Raw genomic sequence first — 26,424 nt, forward strand, 5'->3', positions numbered from 1 at the left:
TGATTGGTTGATGGATGGATGAATAGATGCATGTATTGGTAGATGGATGGATTGATGCATGGATGGATGATGGATGGGTAGATGGATTGCTTAATAGATAGATGAATGGGTGGGTGGGCATATTTTGGTTGGTTGGGTGATTGGTTGGATGGATTGGTGGATGGATGGATCGCTGAATGGATAGATAGATGGATGAACTGATAGACTGAGGCATCGATATAATAGATGGGTGGATAGATGTATAGGTGGATGGATAATTGGATTTATGAGTAGATAGATTAATGTATTGATGGGTAGATTGATGCGTGGATGGATTATGGATGGATGAATAGATGAATGGACAGATAAATAGACTGATTGGTGGATGGATGGATGAATAGATAGGTCGGTGCATGTATAGGTGGATGGATAGACGGATGGATGGATGATGGATGGGTGGATTCAGGCATGGATATGATGGATGTGTGGATAGATGGATTGCGGAACGGATAGATTGATGGGTGGGTGGGTGTATTTTGGTTGGTTGGGTGATTGGATGGATGGATAGATGGATAGATAACCTGACGGATTTAGGCAAAGATATAATGAATGGGTACATAGGTTCCCAGATGGATGGATGGATTGATGCATGGATGAATGATGGATGGGTGGACTCAGGCATGGATATGATGGATGTGTGTATAGATGCAAGGTAGATGGATAAATGGATTGCTGAATGGTTAGATTCATAGATGGGTGGGTGTATTTTGGTTGGTTGTTTGATTGGATAGATGGATGGATGGATGGATAGATGGATGGATAGATAACCTAACAGATTTAGGCATAGATACAATGGATGGGTGGATAGGTGCATAGGTGGATGGATAAACTGATGGATGGGTGGACTCAGGCATGGATATGATGGATATGTGGATAAATGCAAGGTGGATGGATAGATGGATTGCGTAACGGTTAGATTGATGGATGAGTGGGTGTATTTTGGTTGGTTGGGTGATTCGATAGACAGATGGATTGCTGGATGGATAGATAACCTGACGGATTTAGGCATAGATACGATGGATGGGTAGCTAGGTGCATAGGTGGATGATAGATGGATCAATGAGTAGATAGATGGATGAGTGGATTGATGCATAAATGGATTATGGATGGATGAATAGATTGGTTGGTGCATGGATAAGTGGATTGATGGGTGGGTGGGTGTATTTTCATTAGTTGGGCGAACGGATGAATTGATTGATGGATGGATGGATGGATAGATAGATGCATCGCTGAATGGTTAGATTGATGGGGGGTGGGCATATTTTGTTTGGTTGGGTGATTGGTTGGATGGATTGGTGGATGGATGGATCGCTGAATGGATAGATAGATATATGAACTGATAGACTGAGGCATGGATATGATAGATGGCTGGATAGATGCCTAGGTGGATGGATAAATGGATTGATGAGCAGATAGATTAATGTATTGATGGGTGGATTGATGCATGGAATGATTATGGGTGGATGGATTATGGATGGATGAATAAATTGGTTGGTGCATGGATAGGTGGATAAATTGATGGGTCGATGAATAGATTGATGCATTGATGGATTGATGGATGCTAAGATGGATGGACAGATAAATCGATTGATTGGTGGCTGGATGGATGGATGAATTTATACATGAATCCGTAATGGGTGGATTGATGCATGGTTGGATGATGGATTGGTGGATAGATGCATAGGTGGATGCAAAGATGAGTCGATGAATAGACAGATTAAGGCACAGGTGTCAAAATGCCGGCCCGCGGGCCAAATCAGGCCCGCTAAGGGATTGTATCCGGCCCGCGAGACAACGCTGAGGGAAGCGCAAGAGAAAAACAAGCTGCAGGTTGAAATATGTCCACTTGATGTTGCCAAAGCCAGGCGCCTCTCACAAACGCTGTACTTGTATTTCTTTCTTTCTCTCTCTCTTTCACTCTATCTCTTTCACTCTGTCTCTCGTCCTAACTTTTTCTCTTCTATCTTTTGCTCTTTCACTCGCTCTTTCTCTCTTTTTCTTTCTTTGTTCCTCTTCTTCCCTTTTGCTCTCCGTGTCTTTTTACTTTCTTTGGCTCTCTCTTTTTTTCCTTTTCTCTCTCTCTCTTGCATCCCCCTCTTTCTCCCCTTCTCTTTCTCTCTTTCTATTTCTGTTTGGATTTCTTTTTCTCTCTCTTTCTTTCCCCCCTTTCACAATTTATTTTTTCTCTTTTGTTCCTCATATCGCTCTCTCTTTTTTACCTCTCTCTCTCTTTCTTTCTCCCTCTCTTTTTTATTTGTCCCACCCTCTCTCTTTTTCCTCTCCCTCTCTTTCTCTTATTTCATTCTCTCTTTTTTCTTTCTCCTCAATCTACTAATCTTTCTTTCTTTGTTTTCTTTCTTTCTTTCCTTCTTTATCCCATCTTTCCTTTTCTTTCTCTCTTTCTCTTTCTTTCTCCATTTCCTTCTCTCTTTCTTTCTTTCTTTGTTTCTTTCTGTCCATCTCTCCATTTCATTCTTCCTTCCTCATTAGTCCGGCCGGCCCCTGAGAGAATGTTTGTTCTATCTTGTGGCCCCCGAGTTCAAATGAGTTTGACACCCCTGGATTAAGGTATTGATGCGTGGATTGATGCATGAATGGATGGATGGCTGGATGGACTCAGGCATAGATATGATGGAAAGGTGGATGGATGGATGGATGGTGGGTCTTTTGTTGGGTTGGTTGTTTGGACCGATGGATGGCTAGATGAATTGATGGACTGAGACATGGGTATGATGGATGGGTGGTGGAATGCATAGGTGGATGGATGGGTCGATAGATTATTATATGGATGAATTATTGATGGATGTATAGATTGGTTGGTGTATGGATAGGTGGATAGATTGATGGATCATTTAATAGATAGACTGATGCAAAGGTGGATGCATAAATGGATGGATGGATGAATAGATTGGTTGTTGAATGGATGAATGATGGATGGGTTTATGCATAGATGGATGAATGCATTGATGCATGGATGGATGGATACATAAATGGGTTGATCCCACTCATTTATCCATACACTTAGGTATCTTTCATATGGACAAATAGATGGATGGATGGATGCATAAATGGATGAATGGATGGATGGACTGAGACATGGATATGATGGCTGGGTGAATAGATGCATAGGTGGATGGATGGATAGATTGATGAATGGATAGATTGATGTATTGATGGGTGGATTGATGCATGGAATGATTATGGATTGCTGGATTACGGATGGATGAATAGATTGGATGGTGGATGGATAGGCGGATAGATTGATGGATCGAACTATAGATGAATGAATAGATGGATAAACAGATTGATTGGTAGATGAATGAATGATGGATGGGTTGATGCATAGATGGATGAATGCATCGATGCATGGATAGATACAAAACTCAATTCCAATGAAGTTGGGAAAGTGTGTTAATTGCAAATAAAAATTGATCCAAGTAAATTGCAAATTCTTTTCAACCCATATTTAAATGAATGCACAGCAAAGACAACATATTTATTGTCTTCACTCATAAACTTTATTGTTTTGGGAGAAAATCATCAACTCTGTAATTTGATGACAGCAACACGTGCCAAAATAGTTGGGACAGGTGTCAATAACTACTCAGAAAGTGGATGAATGGAAATCAACCAACTATTTGCAGGTGAACAGATGAATTAGCAACAGGTGAGAGTTGTTACTGGGTATAAAAAAGGGAGACCCGAACAAGCTAAGTCATTCACATGCAAGGATGGGGCGAGGTTCACCTCTTTGTGAACAACTGCGTGAGCAAATTGTTGAACAGTTTAAAAACAACATTCCTCAAAGTACAATTGCAAGGAATTTAGGGATATCATCATCTACAGTCCATAATATTGTGAAAAGGTTCAGGGAATCTGGAGAAATCACTGTGCGTAAACGGCATGGCCGTAAACCATTATTGAATGCCCGTGACCTCCGAGCCCTCAAGCGGTACTGCATTAAGAACCGACATCAATGTGTAAAGGACATCACCACATGGGCTCAGGAACACTTTGGAAAACCACTGTCAGTCAATACAGTTCGACGCTATATCCGTAAGTGTGGGTTAAAACTTTATGTTGCAAAGCGTAAGCCATTCATCAACAACATCCAGAAACGCCGCAGGGTTCTCTGGGCCCGAGCCCATCTAAAATGGACTGATACAAAGTGGAAAAGTGTTCTGTGGTCTGATGAGTCAGTTTTCCAAATTGTGTTTGGAAATTGTGGACGTCGTGTCCTCCGGTCCAAAGAAGAACAGAACCACCCAGACTGTTATGCACGCAAAGTGCAAAAGCCAGCATCTGTGATGGTATGGGGGTGCATGAGTGGCCAAGGAATGGGTAACCTGCACATCTGTGAAGGCACCATTAATGCAGAAAAGTACATTCAGGTTTTGGAACAAAGTATGTTGCCATCCAAACAGAATCTTTACCATGGGCGCCCTTGCTTCTTCCAGCAGGATAATGCCAAGCCACACACTGCACGTCTCACGACAGCGTGGCTTCGTAGTAAGAGGGTGCGGGTGCTTGACTGGCCTGCCTGCAGTCCTGACCTGTCTCCCATTGAAAATGTGTGGCGCATTATAAAGCGCAGAATAAGACAAAGGAGACCCCGGACTGTTGAACAGCTGAAGCTGTACATAAAGCAAGAATGGGAAAGGATTCCACTATCAACGATTCAACAACTAGTCTCCTCACTTCCTAAACGTTTATTGAGTGTTATTAAAAGGAAAGGTGATGTAACACAATGGTGAAGAAGCCCCTTTCCCAACTACTTTGGCACTTGTTGCAATTATAAAATTCTAAGTTTATCATTATTTGCTTATGGAAATAAAGTTTATGAGTTTGAACATGGATAATCTTGTCTTTGTGGTGTATTCATTTAAATATGGGTTAGAAAAGGTTTGCAAGTCATTCTATTCTAATTTTACTGACATTTTAAACTTTTTCCCAACTTCAATGGAATTGACTTTTGTACATAAATGGGTCAATCCCACTCATAAATGCATAGATTAATGGCTAGATGGATGCATGCTTGTATGTATGTATGAATGAATGGATATTTGATAGATGGATGAATGGGTGGAGATTACTTGGATGCTTGCATGCATGAAAGGTTGGATGCTTGCATTATTGGATGGATGCATATAGATGAGGCGTGGATGGACGGATGATTCCATAGATGCTCGAATGTATGAATGAAAGAATGAATGCAAAGATGGATGAATGGATGGATGCATGAATGGTTGGATGCATACATTATTGGATAGATGCATATAGATGAGGCGTGAGTGGATGGATGGACGGATGATTCCATAGATGCTCGTATGTATGAATGAAAGAATGAATGCATAGATAGATGGATGGTGGGATGAATGGTTGGATGGATGCACTATTGGATAGATGGAGGGATGATTTCATAGATGCTTGTATGTATGAATGAACGGATGAATGCATATATTGATGTATAGATTGATGGATGCATGAATGCATGGATGTTGATGTGTATAGATGAATGGATGAATGTTTGGCTCATATCAACATCCCAGTGTCATACGCTGAAGTGTATGGATGTAAAACAACTGTTTAATATTGGTCTGTAATTGGCATTATTTTATATGTTATTTTTTTGCGTCCTTATGTATTTTATGTGTTCTTAAAGTGACAAGTTTAACTGTTTATTCTTGATATAATATTGTTTTCTCAGGGGTGTGCAGGAACAGACATTGGGTGGTGCTAGAGCTCCTGCCCCTCAACAAACAATGTGCAATGTAAAAACATTGAACAGTACAAAATTAACAACGCTTTAGAACCAAGGTCAGAATCATCTAAAATAAAAACGGGGTTTTCTTTTGTTATCTTTAAAGGTCCACTCTATAATAATATGTTGACCTGCAGAGTTGGGTAGGGTTACTTTAACTGGATTACTTCCAATTACTTTTGGATGACTCCGATACCAAATATGCTAATAAAAGACAAAAGAAACTAAATATGAATAATATGATGCCTCACAACACGTGGTGAGCTTTCTCTCCTGGCTTTGATCTCTTTGATCTCCGGTAAAAACGAACATCAAATGCGACAGAAACAAAATGAAAATAAATCCAAACAGCTTGCCAACATCATTTTTGCCGTTCCGTGTATTCCGTTACTCCCCAAGCCTGCACAAAATTGAGTCAGTTTATTCATATTTCGTTTCTTTTGTCTTTATTAGCATATTTGGTATTGGAGTCATCCAAAAGTCATTGAAAGTAATCCAGTTAAAGTAACCCTACCCAACCCTGTTGACCCGTTACATTGCAGTGTTTGTATTTAACGCATGAAAGGTGGAAGCCAATCCCAAACTGTGTTTGCGTCCAAGATTGTGCCTCCTTTTTTTTTTGAGCGCCTTTTGTGCGGCGTTTGCAAAGCGCCTCAAAGAAGCCACGCGTCCTCCATGAGCCGCCATTGTGGCTTCGGCCTTTCTTTGCTCCTTTTAAGCCTTTTCCACGAAAAACACGCGTGCACACTTGCTGAGATCGGGACGCAACTCACATGGCAGAGTGCATGCAGTGCGCCCTCTGTTCCGTTTCCAATGTGTGTCATCTTCTATTGGGTACAATTCATTTTTCATCCATCCATTATCTGCACCGCTTATTCTCAGTAGGGTGGCGGGGGCGCTGGAGCCCATCCCAGCCATCTCCGGGCAGTGGGCAGGGGACAACCAGGGCACACAGGGACAGACAATTCGCTCGCTCATTCACACCTAGGGACAATTTGGATCTGCCAATGGACCTGACATGCATGTTTTTGGACGTGTAAGTAAACCAGAGTGCCCAGAGGAAACCCACGTAAGCACGGGGGGAACATGCAAACTCCACACAGGACGGTTGGTAGCTGGATTTGAATCCATGACCTCAGAACTGTGCTGCACACGCGCTAACCACCGCGCCACGTGCTGCCCGCTGCCAATACCACCATTACAAATTCATACCACAATACCCATATTCAGAACCAGTAATCACAAAAACGAGATTAATGCAAAATCTTGCGGGATATACGAAATTTTGTAAGGAATGTTCAGAGAGAATGAAATAAACCATGTTCCTTTATATTTGTTTTCTTTTATCCTCACTGTTAAATGTGACACTGGAGTGCCACGCCCAATTTCGTAGTCACAATATGTTCAACCCATTTTGTAACAATGACAATAAAGGTATATTCTATTCTATTCTAGTCTAAATCAAAATATTATTGAATTCTGAATGTAATCTTAGTAAAATATCCATTATCTGCACTGCTTATCCTCAGTAGGGTCGCGGGGGTGCCAGAGCCCATCCCAGCTATCTTCGGGTAGGGGAGATCAGGAACTAGATGCAGGGCACACCGAGACAGACGACTCACTCGCTCATTCACACCTAGGGACAATTTGAACCTACCAATTAACCTGACATGCATGTTTTTCGTAACCCGGAATGCCCAGAGGAAACCCACGCAGGCACGGGGAGGTTGCAGTACCTGGACTTGATCCCTTAACCTCTGCGCTAACCACCCATCCGCCAAGCTGCCCCTTAGTCAAAATATTTTAGCCAAAATTCGTATAAAAATACAATCAAATCTTATATGATAGCAGTGCTCTGGTTTGCCCGCGTCCCTGCGTCCTAGACGCATCATTTTTGCTGGGGACGACTAGTCTCAAAACAACGTGCGTCCTTGGGACGCAACCTTTTTGACACAAAATTGTCATTATTACCCGATTACATTTTTTTTTAAACAAAGATTCACCTCACTCCAAACTTTTCGTCAGGCAGATCCGGCGGATGTTGTTTTGGTCTCGCGGTTCGAGTTTTCGTCTGCACGCCGATCTCGAGTTGTGTGGTGAAAAGTCCGTCTCTTTTTAGAGAACCGGCTTTTTCGGCTCAACTCATTCAAGATAGCCGGCTCTCCAACGGCTCACTTGCTTTGATGCATTGTATTACGAAGTATGATGTTGTATAAAGTAGTACCAACAATAATTTGATGCAGAAAATGAATTCATAATTTGATGATTAAAACTGAATGAATATATAGATTTATATTATATATTTGTCGCCGATTGACAATTTCCACCGCGATAAGACTAAATTTTGGGGAGCCATAGATCTCTGTTGGGACCAATAGATTTTTGAGCATGCGAGTCGCCGGGACCCATCACTTTTCACAGGTAAATTGAACACTGTGATAGGTATGCAAATTACCTGTAAGGGACAGATCCCCTTCTAGCAAGCAAATTGTCTTCTCTTGGATTCTTCACAGTCCGACATAATTGATTTCTGAAGCGGGAGATTTCCCGGCCGGTCACGGCGCCTTCCTTCGGTTCGCTCCGCCGCAAAGCTTCTTAGCTCGGCGGCAAATCGGGTTGAAAGAAATCCTTCCCTCGTATAGGGACCGCAGCTTTCGCACCAATCCGAGGTGCCGCTCGGCCTTTCGGAGTTCAGGTGCGGAGGACGTTCCGGTCGGAGGCATCCAAAAGGTTTCTTTTCTCCGGTTTTGGGGGTTGCTCCTGGTTGGATTGGTGGTTTTTCTGTTGTTCCGTTCCCTAAAATATGCACGATTCCATATTGTCCGTCGTTGACTACGTTTACATTCAGGCAATAATCTGCTTGCAAGCGGAATATTGGATTTTCGGAAAGATCTTAATGAATCGGTTACATGCTTAGAGACTTGTTTAACTCAAGAGGCAAATTCTTAAAAGGGACAGACAGGTTGTAATATTTAGTCAAGTCATGTTTATTTTTTGTCCCTTAATCACAAGGAGTCTCGAAGGGATGCACATATTATTGCAAACTACGGACTATTATGACACCATCCCCTGATCTAAAACCTACATGAGGGCAAGGAAAAACTCAAAAACCTCAAGTCAAGTCAAGTCCTGTTTATTTGTTTGGCCCTTAATCACAAAGAGTCTCAAAGGACTGCACAGACCACAGATTATTGCAAACCACAGACTATTATGACACCATCCCCTGATCTAAAACCTACATGAGGGCAAGGAAAAACTCAAAAACCTCAAGTCAAGTCATGTTTATTTGTTCAGCCCTCAATCACAAGGAGTCTCAAAGGGATGCACAGACCACTGATTATTGGAAACCACGGACAATTATGACACCATCCCCAGATCTAAAACCTACATGAGGGCAAGGAAAAACTCAAAAACCTCAAGTCAAGTTAAGTCACGTTTATTTGTATAGCTATTCATCACAAGGAGTCTCAAAGGTCTGGACAGACCACAGATTATTGCAAACCACAGACTATTATGACACCATCCCCTGATTTGGGGCGGCTGTAGCTCAGGAGGTAGAGCGATCGTTTTAGGATTAAGGGATCCCAGTTCGAATCCCGGCTTGTCCGTGTTACATGCCGAAGTGTCCTTGGGTAAGACACTGAAACCCCAATACCCCCAATAAGCAGGTTAGCGCCTTATATGGCTGCACAGATCACGGCCGCTATTGGGAAATGTGAAGCACAATGTAAAGCGCTTTGGGAAGTCATTGACTTGAAAAGCGCTATATAAATGCAGATCATTTCATTTCATTTCATGATCTAAAACCTACATGAGGGCAAGGACAAACCCAGAAACCCTATGTCAAGTCAAGTCACATTTACTTGTATAGCTATTTATCACAAGGAGTCTCAAAGGGCTGCACAGACACAGACTATTGCAAACTACAGAGTATTATCAGACAGTCCCCTGATCTAAAACCTACATAAGGGCCAGGAAAAACTCAAAAACCTGTTGTGCCTACTGGTATGAAAAATGTTCATTCAGTTAAAAAAAAAAAAAAAACATTGATTTGAACTCTAGGCAAAAATACATACCAATGTGTGTATTTCGTTTTCATAGTGGAATCACTATCTTAGGTCGCTGCCATGTTTGTCTGGCATCTGGTTGCTTTGCTGTCCTCCTTGGCAGTGGTTTTCATTTGCATTAGAGTGCCACCTAATGGTCAATTATTACACACTGGCGCTTTAATATAATAATATAGTTTTTTGCACCTTAATACCATAAATAAATTGAGCTGCAAATGTATTGAATATTTGTCACAGAATTTGGTTTTAAGGAAAAAAAGGGTTAAAATTTATACGATGATATGCCCCTATTTTAGTCACATTCCAGTCACTTTTTGACTTTCTTAAATAAATAAACGGAAGTGGAAATATTTATTTTTATAAATGCGAAGTCGATAAACACTACAACACATCAAATCTTAGTGAAGGAAAGAAAAAAAACTCGATGAAATGAAATGAAATGAAATGATCTGCATTTATATAGCGCTTTTCAAGTCAATGACTTCCCAAAGCGCTTTACAATGTGCTTCACATTTCCCAATAGCGGCCGTGCAGCCATGTAAGGCGCTAACCTGCTTATTGGGGGTATAAGGGGTTCAGTGTCTTACCCAAGGACACTTCGACATGTAACACGGACGAGCCGGGATTTGAACTGGGATCCCTTGATCCCAAGACGAGCGCTCTACCTCCTGAGCTACTGCTGCCCCAACGTGATCGTTTCATAATAAAATCTTCCATCTATCCATTATCACCGCTTATCCTCAGTAGGGTAGCAGGGGTGCTGGAGGCCATCCCAGCCATCTTCGGGTAGTGGGCAGGGGACACCCTGAACTGGTTGCCAGCCAATCGCAGGGCACACAGGGACAGACAACTCGCTCGATCATTCACACCTAAGGACAATTTGGACCGCCACTTAACCTGACATGCATGTTTTTGGAATGTGGGAGGAAACTAGAGTGCTCTGAGGAAACCCACGCAGGCACGGGGAGAACATGCAAACTCCACACAGGAGGTTCGACCTCAGAACCGTGCCGCATCCGCTCTAACCACTGTGCTGCCGTTTTGCCCTTAATAAAATATTACACCCTTGAATCTCATATCATCTCATCAGCTGCACCGCTTATCCTCAGTAGGGTCGCGAGGGTGCTGGAGCCCATCCCAGCAATCATCGGGCAGTGGGCAGGGGACACCCTGAATTGGTTGCCAGCCAATTGCAGGGCACACAGGGACAGACAACTCGCTTGCTCATCTATCTATCTACACCTAGGGACAATTTGGACCGGCCAATCCACCTGAAATGCATGTCTTTGGAATGTGGGAGGAGACCGGAGTGCCTGGAGGAAACACACGCAAGCACGGGGGGAACATACAAACTCCGCACAGGAAGTCCGGTAGCTGGATTTGAACCCTCACAGGAGGTTCCCAAGACCTTAGAACTGTGCCACGCACGCACTAACCACTGCGCCGCCGTGCTGCCCCACCCTTGAATCATTATCGTCATTTAATTGTGAGCCTCCAAAAGATCCTCAGCCTTACAGCTAAGGTACTTTTTATTCAATTACTTGACTAGTCCAGCCCCTGTGAAAAGACTTTTTCTAGCATGTGACCGCTAAAATCAGTTGGTATATTTTATAATAACAGATTTACAATTTACTTTGAAGAACAATTAAGGAACAAAAATTAACAAAACGAAATTTTATAAATGGGCATACAAGGCAGGGTTAATGGCAGGGTTCGTACGAGAGCTTGAAATCCATAAAAATGCCTGAATTTTAATTTTGTGTCCTCAAGAGTTGGAATGTGCCTGAATTTCAGGTGACGTTTTGTTAAGGCTTTATTTTGTTGCAATGTTTTTCTTACAAGTCTGCTTAAATATGACACCACTACTCTCTGGTGACTTTCCTCATGATCAACTGCAGCCGGCATTAGTCTGTACAGCATTGTCCTACAAAGTGTGACCGCCCCCTACTGGTTGCGCCCAAGTGGACAGGTGCATGGTGAATGAATGAAAACTTTTATTTTGAACATTAAAATAATAACAGGACAAAAACAACGAGTCAACAACAAATAATAATGTCACATAACATGTATACACTAATTTCCCTCTTCCCGAGTGAATCATTTTTGTATGTTTTCTGGCACAATGTTTTTGTTGACCTTAAATAACAGTTGTGAAGTGAAAAAATTGATTAAATCATCCAATTTTAATCATTTCGGACTGCATGAATAGAAATGAGTTGAATGTTCTAAGTATGGTTTCAAGGAGAAAAAAAAAAACGTTTGTTTTATTCCGATTTCTAAATCTTCGTTCGGTTTGTAAATTTTGGAATTTCGTTTCGTTTGGCAATTTGCATACTCGGCAGCCGATCAGAAGCCTGCATCGAATAACTTCGTGCTTCCGGACTGTCCCGAGTGTTATAAGGTCGTGCATTTGCATATCATTTTCCAAAGTAGACGCGCGGAGAACACAAGAAAAATGGAGAAGTGGTTAGGAATCAAGCCAAAACCTCAGCCCCAGAAGAAAGATTCAAAAGAAGCTAACAAAATTGTTGACGCTACAAAATGTAAACATAGATTAAAAGCATGGTGGAAAGAGGAGTTCACGTGGCCTGTAGAAGACGACGCAACGCAAACATTGCATGAATGAAGATGAGTCAATACAGGTACATACTGATGGCAGATGGAAAACAGCCATGTCATATACACGTAATAAGTAAGTAATTTATAATAAACCTACTTTTAAAGTGTTGTTCTGTTATATATTCTGATGATCATTCCTTAATACTTTGCAACAACAGGTTTTTTTTGCGATGAGTCGTCTTATTGTGTTTCAAGTTGTGAAAAATGGGGCAGGGAACTTTTCAGAGTTGTCTGCCCTGGTGTCCGCCAACTTTTCAGACACTGGTGTTAGTGTAATTATTAAGTACTGTAAATTCCGGACAATAGAGCGCACCTGATTATAAGCCGCACCCACCACATTTTAAGAGGAAAACCGATTTTGTAAATACACAAGCCGCACCTGTATATAAGCCGCATGCGCCCACATTTAAACATGTAACACAAACACAAAATTAACCCAAACCCGACTTCAAGTCCAGCCATTGAAACTAAATGTCCTTCATTAAAGTCCACAGTCCAAAAATCACAGCCGGCAAAATGAACGGAAAATGATACCGGTGCTTAAGGTTTGATGCAGACCTGCAGAGTCCGGGTCCCGTTGAAAGTAATCCAAGGAAAAAAGTGTATATTTCCATAGGTAAGGGTGGGAAAAATATATCAGATGAACACATTTACTCACGCAACTCCTTTTTCTTTAACCAACTTTTTACCCCCTCTTCTTTCCTTATGTGTCCCTCACCTTTAGCGGTCCCCACTTAAACTCGGCACCCCGCGTTTGTTCCGCCCCTCCTTTTTCATTCACCCGTGCAACACCAGAATAAGTGTCTAAAATAAATACAAACAAATACATTACAAAAATATACAGTTGCAAATACATTTTATACATGGGTTACACATATTTACAAAGAAAGACGGTACACCGAGACAGCTTTCAAAGCTTTACTAATAATAATATAGCTTTGACAGGGCAGTTAATGGTAGCAACACTCGAGCGCCGCTGGCGGCCGTTGGGAAAATGACCGCATCACTGAATAAGCCGCAGGGTTGAAAGTTAGGGGAAAAAGTAGCGGCTTATAGTACGGAATTTACGGTATACATTATGCACTATTATTATGGACCATGCAAAGAGAAAAGTAGCGTTTCCTAGTGGTAGTGATGTGTATGGAAATTATGTACACGCGTGTTGTTCGGATCCTCAAATATATTTGCGATTTACTCGGAATCTAAAAATCACGTTGTCAAAATGCACAGGAAATATTAAAAATGGCAGATCCGCCCTGGATTTCTTCTTTTAATAGTACTGGAAATTTGGTTTTGAAAGTCCTTAAAAAGTGCTTGAAGTCCTTGAAAAGGTGGGTCTTATTTGATTGTAACATTCTCTGGATAACACGTTCCTGTCTGTATGCAAATGTGCCCCCCCTCCCTCATAGACCTTGCGAAAGAAATCCTTTAACGGCTGCAACAGCCCCGAACCCGACGGGGACGACTCCATCGACCAAAGTCCGCTAAACGAGGACAAATACCGCACCAAGACGGACGACCTGGACTCTCTCTTCAAGCGCTACGGCGTGAGTACACTCCTACCCTTGTTAGCATCTCTAACCCCGCCTCCTCCTCTTCCTCCCTATCCTCTTTCCCTATCCCTCTATTCCTATTCCCTATCCTCCTCCTCTTCTATTTGGCCTACCAAGGCTCTGAACAAGAAAGAGCACCGGGACTCTGAGAGCCCGGACCCCGAGGAACCTTTCTCACTCACGCCGCGAACTGAGGAGAAGTACAAAAAAATTGACGAGGAGTTTGATAAAATGATGCGCAACTATAGGCTGTCAGTGAGTACCGCCACGCCTCCTCTGTGTACCCCGAAACCCCATTTTTGTTTCCTCCCCGCCCACCCCACGGGCTGCTGATGGCGGCGGCTTATTTGTACTCACTGAGCACTTTGCATCCACCATCCTCACGCCTCCTCGTCCACGTAACCCGCACATATGGGAAGCCGTTTGAGATACAGTTAGCCCTGTTCCGTTTTGCGAAGATTAGACGAGCGAGGTGGGAACATGGACTTTAATTTGGTTGTCAAAATATTGCGCTTGCTGCAGGGCAAAAGTTGTTATCCATTACCTGTATCCAAAGTTTAATGAACGTCTAGAGCAGGGGTGGGCCACACTGTGGTAAAAATATTGATATATATATTTTTTTTCATCCACCAATACAGTCTTGAATCCGATAGTTTGGCAATACAGTACATGAGGGAAAAAGAGAAACGATAACCCATTTTTTCATAGCATTGTTGCTGTTTCAGAAAGATCTCTATTTTTCAGCATTTTATTTTATTTTATTGCAAAAAAAAAAAACGAGAATTTAGAAATAAGTCTTTTCAGAATAGAAGCTAATATATGAAGCTAATATGCCGACATTATCATGTACTCTCTACCACTCAAAAGTTTGGGGTCACCCATGCAATTTTGTGTTTTCCATGAAAATTTACACTTTCTGGGTTGATCAAATCGATTTCAAAATAAAATAGAATCGTTATTCAAGACACTGGGAAGAAATAATGATTTTTATTTGAAAAAAGCTTTTGTCAAATTTCCAAACAACTTCACACTTTTGAACGATTAGATATGTGTTATATTTCTTTATTTTTATATAAATAAACCATTTAGTCAAATTGGTTTTGAAAAACTCAAAATCCAAACAAAGTTATAAATGTTGCCTTTTTTAAAGCGCTAAATTTGAAAAACTCCGGCTAGCTCAGAAGTTGTTGTTTTTATCTTCGACAAATTTGCTAAATATCTTAATAAAATAAATAAACGATACAAAGTAAATATAAAAGTGGCCAGCTATTTAAATTTTAGGGACACTGGGTGGTAAGGCGCCCGCTTTGAGACTGGGAGGTCAGTGGTTCGCGCCCCGGCCGAGTCATTCCTAAGACTTAAAAAGTGGTCGGCGGCGCCCTCTGTTGGCTGCGGCTGCATCGGCTCGCTACAACGGGTCAGGTGTAATCGACATTTCGTTCTGTGTACATTGTTACACAGAATGACAATACAAGGAAATTATTATTATTATTATTGACAAAAGTCTTCGTAAAAGGCATTCTAATTGGACGATTTATTTGGCTACCTAGTTTTATATACACAGCTGACCACTAGGGGTCACTCTAACCTGACAATAAACATAGAAAAAAAGAGTCCCCTTTACACTAGGGGCCAAGCTAACATAACAATAAACATCGAAGATACCCCTTAACCCAGATACATTGCGAGCAATCACGGACTTCCTCCGTCTAGCGCAGACCTGGGCGCTCCGGTCCTGGAGGGCCATACGTCCTGCCAGATTTTGAAGTTTGCTCTTCTTTAACTCAGGTGATACAAATTATAACCTCGTTAGCAAGCTAGCAAGTGCTCGTTAACGATACTGGTGATTGGAATCACCTGTATTGGATCAGAGAAACCTCAAAAATCATGTAGAACATACGGCCCTCCAGGACCGGAGCGCCCAGGTCTGGGACTCTAGTGGTTCCTGGGAGTTAGATTAGCAAAATAATTTATTTATGTAATAGGCTAGCATGAGGGGCCTTGGACACCACGGTAATTCACTGTTTGATTAGCACCTGGAAGTTTTTTTTAACGGATAAGCTAGCATGAAGGAGTATCAGGGAAACTGTTAGTGGCCTTTCAAGTCTTAGCTTTTTAATGAACGACACCTAGTTGGTGTCTGGGAACTTTTTCTTTTGACCTTGAAGGTGCGTGCCTCTGAGCATAGCTCGAATTTGTATTGAGTTGAACATAGATTTGTAAAAACACGCGTATTGAATGTACTATAAAATATAAAAGTATAGAAATATAAGAGTATAAAAGTATAAGAGTATAAAAATATAAGGGGATAAAAGACACGTTTAGACAACAATTTCCCTTACATTTACAAAGTTTCACTATCCCTGGTCTCGAGAAAGGGTCACCTACGTGGTGCCCGGGTGTTCCGTGTAGCTCTCTAAGAACACCTGAGTAACTCGCGGACTTGTTGTAAAAACAAGCTCACCGGTGATTGATATTTTCTAGGAAATATGTTTTCAAACTCGCATGAGAAATCTATGTCATGTTTGATTAGCACCTGGAAGTTCTTTTTAAAGGATAAGCTATCATGAAGGAGTATCAGGGAAACTGTTAGTGGCCTTTCAAGTCTTAGCTTTTTAATGAACGACACCTAGTTGGTGTCTGGGAACTTTTTCTTTTGACCTTGAAGGTGAGAAGTCAATGTCATGTTCAGTGTTTTTAAATACATAGTCAATTATTCCCGAAATATTTTGAAAATGAGCCTATCGATTGTACGTGTAAATCACTCAGTGCCCCTTTTCAAGGTTAACTGAGCCTATAATATCCTTCAATCTTAGTACAAACGGTAATATCACCATAATAACATAGTAATAACATAACTTGTTTTCTCTACAGATGCATATTAAATTGGTCGCCCTTTGAGCTAATCAGTAACAAAAAAGGAGATTTCAGTTTCAAAGTTTGTTAACCTCTGTTATAGAGTAAAATCGGTTTAACTAATAAAAATAATAACTAGTAAAAGAGCTCAATCTGGTGCCTATGGAACTTCATTCCCACCAGTTGAGACTTTTGTATGAATACCGTTAAATGCCAATAAGGAAAAATGTTTTTTTAATTATCAGGAGCCAATTTCCATGACAGATTTTTATTTTGATTAAATTCATTAATGTATGTATCTATTGATTGATTTATTCAAGAAAATCACTCTACTAGAATCAAGAAATTCATTTTATGAATGTAATAGCAGGGGTGATCTATTTTATCTGGGAACGAAAAAGAAAAAAAACGGTCTACTGACAAAAATGACCAAAAACAAATATTTTTACATACTATTTACGAAATCATTTATTTAAAAAGCTCTATAATTTTCATTGTATTTGTATTTAATGTTGTTTTTCATTAGTATTAATGTTGTTTTTGTTTTCTTTTTTCTTTTATATATTTTTTTATTTTATCCATTTTCAATTTTTATTTTAATTTTTATTTAATTTCAGTTTTATCTTTTTAGTTTTTTATATATATTTTCATTTATGTATTCATTTATTTTTCAAATATACTTATTTTTGAAGAATCAGAGTAATCATTGTTTAAATGTGCATTAACAAAAATATAAGTGTTTTTTATCTGATTATTTGGTCACATGGAGCAGTTATAGCAGTTTTACGTTACCAATAGTAGTACTACTATTGAATCGTAGTATTAGTAATAGTATTTCCTCGATATCCATAGTTGCACAAATCCGGCAAGTAAGGGACAACTGTTTCACTTGTTGGGTCTAAAAACGACCATTTACATGTGGGAGAGCTATGAAAATTGGCTAAAGCTAGAAAATACACCAGGCATGAGACTTTTTGAGTTTTCTTAACAACTGCAGTTGGAGAAAGAAGGAAGGTCAGAAGAGCAAGGAGTTTACCTGCTTTCAGCTCGCTAGCCCAACTCTTTCTGATTCCCCCCTTCTGCGCTGTGCTTTATTGAAGTCACAAGGGTGGAAAAGTACTGAGACGAAGAGAAAAGACCACAGACCACCCCCTGGAAACGTAAACAAAGACAGGGAGCATGAAACTGAATCGAAATACACACCTTGAGCAGATACGTTTAAGCCTACTTTACACCACTCCAGAGGTGGGTAGAGTAGCCAAACATTTTACCTAAGTCAAAGTACCGTTACTTCAGAATAGTATGACTCAAATAGAAGTAAAATTAGTCATCCAAATACTTACTTGAGTAAAAGTAAAAAAGTACTCGGTGAAAACATGAATCAAGTACTGAGTAACTGTAGCAACGTCGTACTTATTGCTTTTTTTAAAACAACCAATCAGATCATCCAATGATCAAAGTCCATCCAATCAACAAAAAATACTTTTCATTCAATAGTAGATTAAAATAATTAACGTAAATTCAAGTGCTCTAATAAACGATAAGATAATATTAGTATACATCAAATAAATACATTAAGAGATGTACAATATTTTTATCTTAACAGGCTCTGCAAGCAAAACAACAAGCTAGCCCATGAACTTAACAAAGGAGACATTGCATATTGTAGTAGGTGTTTGGCACTCTATTTAAGGGAATCATGCTTTTAAGGTGAGGCCAGGGGTGTTCCACCTCTTCTGTCTTTTCGTAGTCGGTATTTTTAAGCGCCATTTTCGATCAGTTTCATTTGTCTACAAAAATCCCCCCACAATAGTTGAATAGGGTCACCTGACGAGACTGATACATTGGATTGGTCGAGCATGGTAGAGCCTGCCGGAGTTCTGCACCTAAATAAATGTGCCTTAGCGGAGACAGACAGAAGCATAGTTACGTGGAGGAGATTTATTAAGTAACAGAGTAAGGACTTCAATGTTACCTAATGTAATGAGTAAAAGTACACAAATTTACTCAAGTAAAAGTTTAGAGTAAATGTACTACGCTACTACCCACCTCTGCTCCACTCCTACTTGAATCTTTCAGCTTTTCCAATAATACGAGGAATTTGCAGGTAACAATGACTTTACCAGTAGGTCGTTTTACCGATTTCAGTCGGAATTCCGAAACTCGGAGCTTTGACGTCCACTTAAAGTCCATGTATTATCCGCTAGTACACTTTTTTCGTTACTGATCCGCAGGGTTGGGCAGGGTTACTTTAACTGGATTACTTTCAATGACTTTTGGATGACTCCAATACCAAATATGCTAATTAAAGACAAAAGGAACTAAATATGAATAAAATGACTCAATTTTGCGCAGGCTTGGGGAGTAACGGAACTCATGGAACGGCAAAAATGATGTTGGCAAGCTGTTTGGATTTATTTTCATTTTGTTTCTGTCGCATTTGATGTTCGTTTTGCCGGAGATCAAAGAGATCAAAGCCAGGAGAGAAAGCTTACCACGTGTTGTGAGTCATCATTTTATTCATATTTAGTTTCCTTTGTCTTTTATTAGCATATTTGCTATTGGAGTCATCCAAAAGTCATTGAAAGTAATCAAGTTAAAGTAACCCTACCCAACCCTGTTTGCAGTGCACTAGTTAACTGCGCTAGCTACTACTCGCTACTACTTGTAATTCTACTAAAGTATCTAATGCACAGTACTGCCTTGCTATTCATTTCTAGTTTAGTCTCGGGTTTGATACACAAACGGCTTTCCATACTCACCAGCACATCAGCTATTGCTAACGGTGTGTGTATAGGAAACGAAGACCTCCCCCAAGGCAGGTGGGGATTGCAGTGAGACCCAAATAAAATGGGACATTTTTTGCATCTAGATGAGCAACTACTACGGTTTTCATAGTTTTGGGGGATTTATTTGCATTTTCTTAAGTGATACTACAAGTACTACTTCAAGGTACACCAGATTATCAGGTGCACTTTCTAAAAATAGTATTTTGTAGAATTGGTTTACTATATAAGCCGCACCAGAGTTGTATTAAATCAATAAATAAATAAAAGCTAGTGTTGTATGATTTTTTTTTTAAATGGTATTTCGTAGAAGATAAACTAACAAAATGAAATCTGGTTTCACCACAAAAATAAGCTCATTAGGTGCACTTTTATTTTGCTAGGACATTTTTGTCCTTTAGGTGCGGCTTATAATCCAGAAATTATGGTAATTGTAAATACAATGTTAATATAATTCGGTAGATGTTTTTTTTTTATATTATTATTACAAAAAAATGGAAACATTCGGGTTAATATTGATATACAGTGGCTTGCGAAACTCTTTGGCCCCCTTGAACTTTGCGACATTTTGCCACAATTCAGACTTCAAACATAAAGATATAAAACTGTAATTTCTTGGGAAGCATCAACAATAAGTGGGACACACTTTATTGGATATTTTCAACAGATAAAAAACGAAAAAACGGGTGTGCAAAATGATTCAGCCCCTTTACTTTCAGTGCAGCAAACTCCGTTCAGTGAGGATTTCTGAATGATTCAATGTTGATCTAAATGACTAACAATGATAAATGGAATCCAACAAGACAATGATCAAAACCATAAGATAAATTGATTTAAAAAAGAAAACTACATAGATAGAAAATCGTTTTTCCCTTAATTGCCGAAATATTTCCATTTTTTTATGTTTATTGATGCTAAAATTGTGTTCACGATTCATGAATTAATGCAATGTTGCATTACATACACTCTGCAATGTGCTTTATAAGATATACAATGCTTTTTACACTTATTTCATTTGACCTAAATTGGCTTATTACACAAAGTTATATGTAAATATAGCTTATAAATACCTAAATACTGAAATCAACCACAAAAACTAAATTTTGCTCTAATTGTCTTTTCTTTTTTATATATTTGTTTGGTGCATCTTGCATGTCAGCTGTGGCTTTGCCTTGCCACATTTTGAGTGTTTTAACTGTTAAAACTAATTCTATTTATCTATTTATTTAAATGACTTTTTAATTATTTATTTTTTTATTCATTTATATCATTTGAATTTTTATGGAAGCATTTTCTCGATATAGGGACTAATAAGTTCTTAATTAGTTCAATTTATTTAACATTAAGAAGACGACAAATCACATTGTATTCCAAATGTAAATTAAAATTGGTGATTTTTAATACATATATGACTTAAAAACAGCAAAAAGAAATAATATTAGCGTTTTTATAATGACATCCATATTTTTTATTATATTATTACTACTAATACTATTATTCTCAAATGTTAATATTGCAGTTATGTTATTTTAACTACTGTTATTTTAACTACTATTATTTTTCTATATTATCATGGTTATTTTTCCTATATATATATATATATATATATATGTATTAATCTAAGTACTTGTAGTTGTAGTATTACAATAAATTCATTAAAATGTCATTATTCCATTCAATTATTTTCATACAATTTACTATATATGTGCAATTCACATGTATAAGTAATAAAATAAGAGTGAATATTGTTCTATTGATACCTGGTAAAATATTCATAGTTTAATGAAAAGAAAATACATTTGTGTTATTTGTTTGAAATAAAACAATGATGAAGAAGTATCAGGAACCAGAACAGGATCAGGACCCAATCGCGTGATGTTCTCACACAAGCCTTTATTTTATGAGAAATGGGGAGTCATGCACGTTAGGCAGCCGGTCTGACACGGAAAGACAGGAACCCAGAGACAGACGAGATCGATTCCAATTGCCCAAGTTGATACCGGACGGATGGGGTCGATACCGGACAGGACCGGACAGACCAGATAGATAACGAATCAGGATATCCAACATAAACAGGAGAAACCAGATGGGAACAAAAACTGGAGAAAATAACAACAGGACGAAAACAGACGGAAAGAAAACTGGAACCTGAAATTAAACAGGACAAAAATAAACAGGAACAATACCGGACTGGAAATATCAACAGGAAAACAGGACCGAGTCAGAACCCACGTCTTGTGGGCCAGAAGTTCATTTGACGGGCTGACAAAGGAACAAGAGGGCGCTGAGCTTAATGTAGACAGAAAGCCAATCTCTCAACGAGCTGCAGCTGGCGCCACATAGGCGGGGCCAATTGGGCACCATGGCAACCAGGACAAGAAGTATCTCAAAACACAATATATAGTTTTTCAAATTATTATACAATTGAAATTATTGATTTTTTTCTTACAATTTAAACCGATTTTTATTGTTTTTTGTTTTTGTTTTTCAAATTAAGAGTCTCCATCAAAGTTCGAGCTTATCGACTCGTTATGCCTGCAGTTGAAAAATAATAAATCCTATAACTCTGTACTCAACTTAACATGGCATGTTTATAACAATTATGATTATAATATGCGCTATAAAAATAGACGAAATTCTGGGCTGTCACCGCCAACGCCATGGCAACCAAAGTAAAGAAAATGTTTTTTTTTCTAGCAATAAATCCATCCCATAGTTTAACGCTTCCCTTCCGTGAAGCTCTATTCGTAGAATCGGCGTGCCGTCGCCATAGAAACGTCCCCCCTCGGACACGGCGTTCCCGTCGCGAACTGACCCTAGGCTCGATTCGCGTCTGGATTGATGTCCCTCGCAGTGTTCCCTCTAAACTGCGCCGGCGCGCAATTGCGCACTGCTCGCACATTCTCAGCGCACAAGAAAATCTAGAAAGCGCACAAAAATGAGGGCTCAAAATTACTAATTAAGAAGCGACTCAAGTCAAAGTTACAGTGCATGAAGGTAAAATACGTTGACGTTGTGTCCTAAATGCGGTATTTTGAAGTCGAGTCGAAGTAAAACGAAGTTGAGTAAAGTTAGTAAAGTTTGTTGAGAACCGGCTTCTTCGGCTCGGCTCACTAAAAAGAACCGGCTCTTTCGGGTCCTAAACGGCTCTTCAGGTTGTTTTTGCTTCTTTCATCCCAACATGACCAAATATGATGTAAAATTATGCACAAAATGACTTAAAGGAAGGGGGGAATAGAACAAACAAGAAAAAAATACCAAAATGAAAAAGTAGTGAAAAGCTGAGAAAAAAAGGATGAGAAAAAAGAAGGAAAAATTTAGGAAAATACCAGAAAAAAAGAAAAGAAAGAAATTTAGAAAAATACCAGAAAAAAAGAAAAGAAAGAAATGTAGGAAAAAGTAAATAGAGAACAAAAAGAAAGAAGTAACAGCGAGGAAAAAATAAACACAATGAGATTTTTTTTAAAGAATTTTTTTTTTAAAGTAGAAAGAAAATACGGAAAAAAGAAGAAAAAGATTGTGTTGCATTCAAATCATTTCCAATTATACCAAGTCAATCTTGTTGCCAACATTGTACTTCCACTAAAAAAATGTGATGAAATACAGTTCTGTATCGTGCGACCGACTCAATAAGCCCCCAAAAATGTTAATATGATGCGACAAAATATATCAGGAAATAAAAAGAATTGGATATCTTGTGAAAGAATTGTAAGATCAAATGACGTTTGTAGGCCGTACAACCTTTGCAATAGTATTCAAAAGAGAAAAATAATTTTGCATTGCCGGAAACTCAGCAAAATGTAACTTGATGTCAAGTTTTGGACATGTTGGATAATGACTTAGTTGCCATACTTGGGATTGCCGTTGCTCACTGTTGTTTCAAGCGTTGCTCACCGACTTTGTGTGAACGCTCAGACCCCTGGCAAATTAGAGGGAACATTGGTCCCTCGGCACCCCCACATGACATCCACCTGCCCCCCGGGCGCTCCATCACGCCGTTACCCTCACCTTAACGAGCGCCGTTCGATTTTACGAGCCGGATAACTGTCGGCGTCACGATCGGTCACCGGGGGAGGCGAGCCATCACCCCGAGGGCTTTTGCAAGATCGCTCCTGAAACCGAAACCGATTCCGCCGAGACTCGGTGAGCTTGATGCTACCATCGAGCGGGGAAATTATCGGGAACGATTGTACCCCCCGGTGAATTTCGCTAACTTTTTACGCCGGAGGCAGCACTCGTACGCGTGCCTGACACCTTTGAAAATGCTTGAATTTTAATGTTGTGTTTTCAAGGTCAGGAAATACTTGAGGTGCTTGAAAATGCTTGAAATGATTTCCATCGCCGTGTTTCCCGAGAGTCTGACGCGATAGACTCTTGGCGACAGTAGCTCAGGAGGTAGAGCGCTCGTCTTGGGATCAAGAGATCGCAGTTCCAATCCCGGCTCCTCCGTGTTACATGTCAAAGTGTCCTTGGGTAAGACACTGAACCCCTAATACCCCCAATATGCAGGTTAGCGCCTTACATGGCTGCACGGCCGCTATTGGGAAATGTGAAGCACATTGTAAAGCACTTTGGGAAGTCATTGACTTGAAAAGCGCTATATAAATGCAGATCATTTCATTTCTTAAATGAAGAAAAATGAGCGTAAAAATGATGCCAATGGTGGCTCCAGTCCTCATTATCAAGTCGTCATGTGAAGCCTTACACTGCCCCCTACTGTCGCATCCAAGATAACTGGTTTATCAGGCTAGTTACGGTTCGTTTTCTAGAAGCAACTATTTTCCTTTCGGCTCACTTTTTTTCGTGATATATTATCAATAATCATAAAACATTATGCACCAAATTATTTTGTAATTAGTAAAATGAAAATACTTACAGATCTACAAAAAAAAATTGTGAAATACAACGAAAATTAACTTTCAACACACTGAACAGATTTACAGTCAGACCACGACGCAAAATCCCTAAATATGCAAAACAATAAAATCTGAATTAAACAGATAGATAGAGATAGATAGATAGATAGATAGATAGATAGATAGATACTTTATTCATCCCCATAGGCAAATTCCCACTTCCAGCTGTATCCTTGTGTTGAAAAATAAGATAATAAAATAAAAGATATAGAAGACAAAAATACCCAATATAATGTGTCACTATAGAGTATTTAAATAGTGCTACAAAAATACACACTGTAATAAAAATAGGGTAATATGCAAATGTAGGGGTGGGGTTTAATGTGGGCTTTTACTCCCCCGGGTGGAGTTAAAGAGCCGCATGGCATGAGGAAGAAATTATCTCCGCAGTCTGTCCATATGAACAGTCGTATAAATGAATAATAAAAACTATGTATATTTAAGAAAATTTAGACACCGATTTCTGAAAAATATGCAAAAATATCTATTAAAATAAATAAAACAAAAAGCAAAAGATCAGCCTCTAAGTTGGAAAAATTGAATGCACTTTGCTTCGAAGCAATCATATATCGTTAAAATCGGTGCAAATTTGTCTCATGTTTTTGCTTTTTTATACACACATTCATTTCTTTCTTTTTTGTTGAGGCAGAATGGCAGAATTCATATCAGTTTATAGCAGTTCATTGACACAAGATCGTAGAGCACAGATGGGAACAGCACAAAGTAGGTGCTAGCAGCAAGATAGCGACTTTATTTTAGCCATCAAAACAACAAAAAAAAATTATTTTGATCTAAATAAATAAATGGATAAAAAATAAAGAAACAATAAAAAAGCCATCCAAATAAATAGAGAAATAGAATTAGTTCTTCATTTGGAAGTACTAGAAAATATGGCCTTGAGAGTGCTTGAAAAGTGCTTGAATTTGGCCATGAAAAATGTGTATGAACCCTCGGTTAGTTGAAGCTATGAAATTATGGGGTATGATTATACTGCTAAATTAATCTCTCTTTTTACGCCAGCTTTTCCAAAATTAACACAGAAAATGGTTCAAAATATACTTTAATCAAAGAAAAGATATTTAAGTGATCAAATAATCAGTTTTAGGGATGCAACAATTGTCGGATTAATCGCAAATCATTGATTAATTTTTTAAATACTTTTTGGTTTCAAACTTCTTCTACCTACTACTAACCAAATTATGAATGATTTTCTAAAATAGTCATTGATAATTTGTCAAGACCAGAACAGAAACAGGACTAGGTTGAAGTGGGACTTCCGTGGTGAGCGATGGCGGCGTCGGAAGCGGAAAAAAACGGGTCAGTAGCCGGGATAGAAGAGCAAAAACGTGATCGGGATCGGAAACAAGTCGAAAGCCGGGAGAGGAGAACAAAAAAGGATCGTTATTCGGGACGGGAGAACAAATGTGGTCGAGATCAAAACAGGTCGTAATTCGGGACAGGAGAACAGACGTGGTCGAGATCGTAACGGGAGACAAACAGGAGCAAAAACACAGGCGAAAAAGGACTTGCCGTGTAAAAACAGAGATTCACAGCCGGACCAACAAAAGGGGACTGACAGGACAGAGTTTTAAATACTGACAGGGAGCCAATCTGTTAACAAGCAGCAGCTGGCGCCACATGGGCGGGGCCAATTGGGCGCCATGGCAACCGTGACACACGGGCGGGGCCAATTGGGCGCCATGGCAACCGTGACATAATTATTCTTTTTTACTAGCTGCTGAAATGAAACTAGATTGAGTTAATCTGATTAATTAATCAACACTAATCGACTGGTTAATTTTGAATTAAAATTGCCATTATTAGATT

General features: G+C 39.5%; 1 protein-coding gene across 6 annotated transcripts in view; it reads left to right on the forward strand.

Annotated features, from left to right (window-relative positions):
• Positions 1 to 26,424, forward strand: part of mef2d (myocyte enhancer factor 2d) — a 201,434-nt gene that overhangs the window by 126,362 nt on the left and 48,648 nt on the right. For 3 of the 6 annotated variants that reach the window (XM_088327568.1, XM_088327571.1, XM_088327570.1), the window contains exon 4: positions 13,896 to 14,294. In XM_088327568.1, the coding sequence (XP_088183694.1) occupies positions 13,896 to 14,294 (399 nt within the window). The remainder of the gene's footprint in view (positions 1 to 13,895; positions 14,295 to 26,424) is intronic. The other 3 variants (XM_088327572.1, XM_088327573.1, XM_088327574.1) reach the window with 1 other exon arrangement.

This window comes from Urocampus carinirostris, chromosome 2 (assembly GCF_059441175.1).
Source record: "Urocampus carinirostris isolate Australia breed hairy pipefish chromosome 2, RoL_Ucar_1.0, whole genome shotgun sequence".
Classification (NCBI taxonomy): Eukaryota; Metazoa; Chordata; class Actinopteri; order Syngnathiformes; family Syngnathidae; genus Urocampus; species Urocampus carinirostris.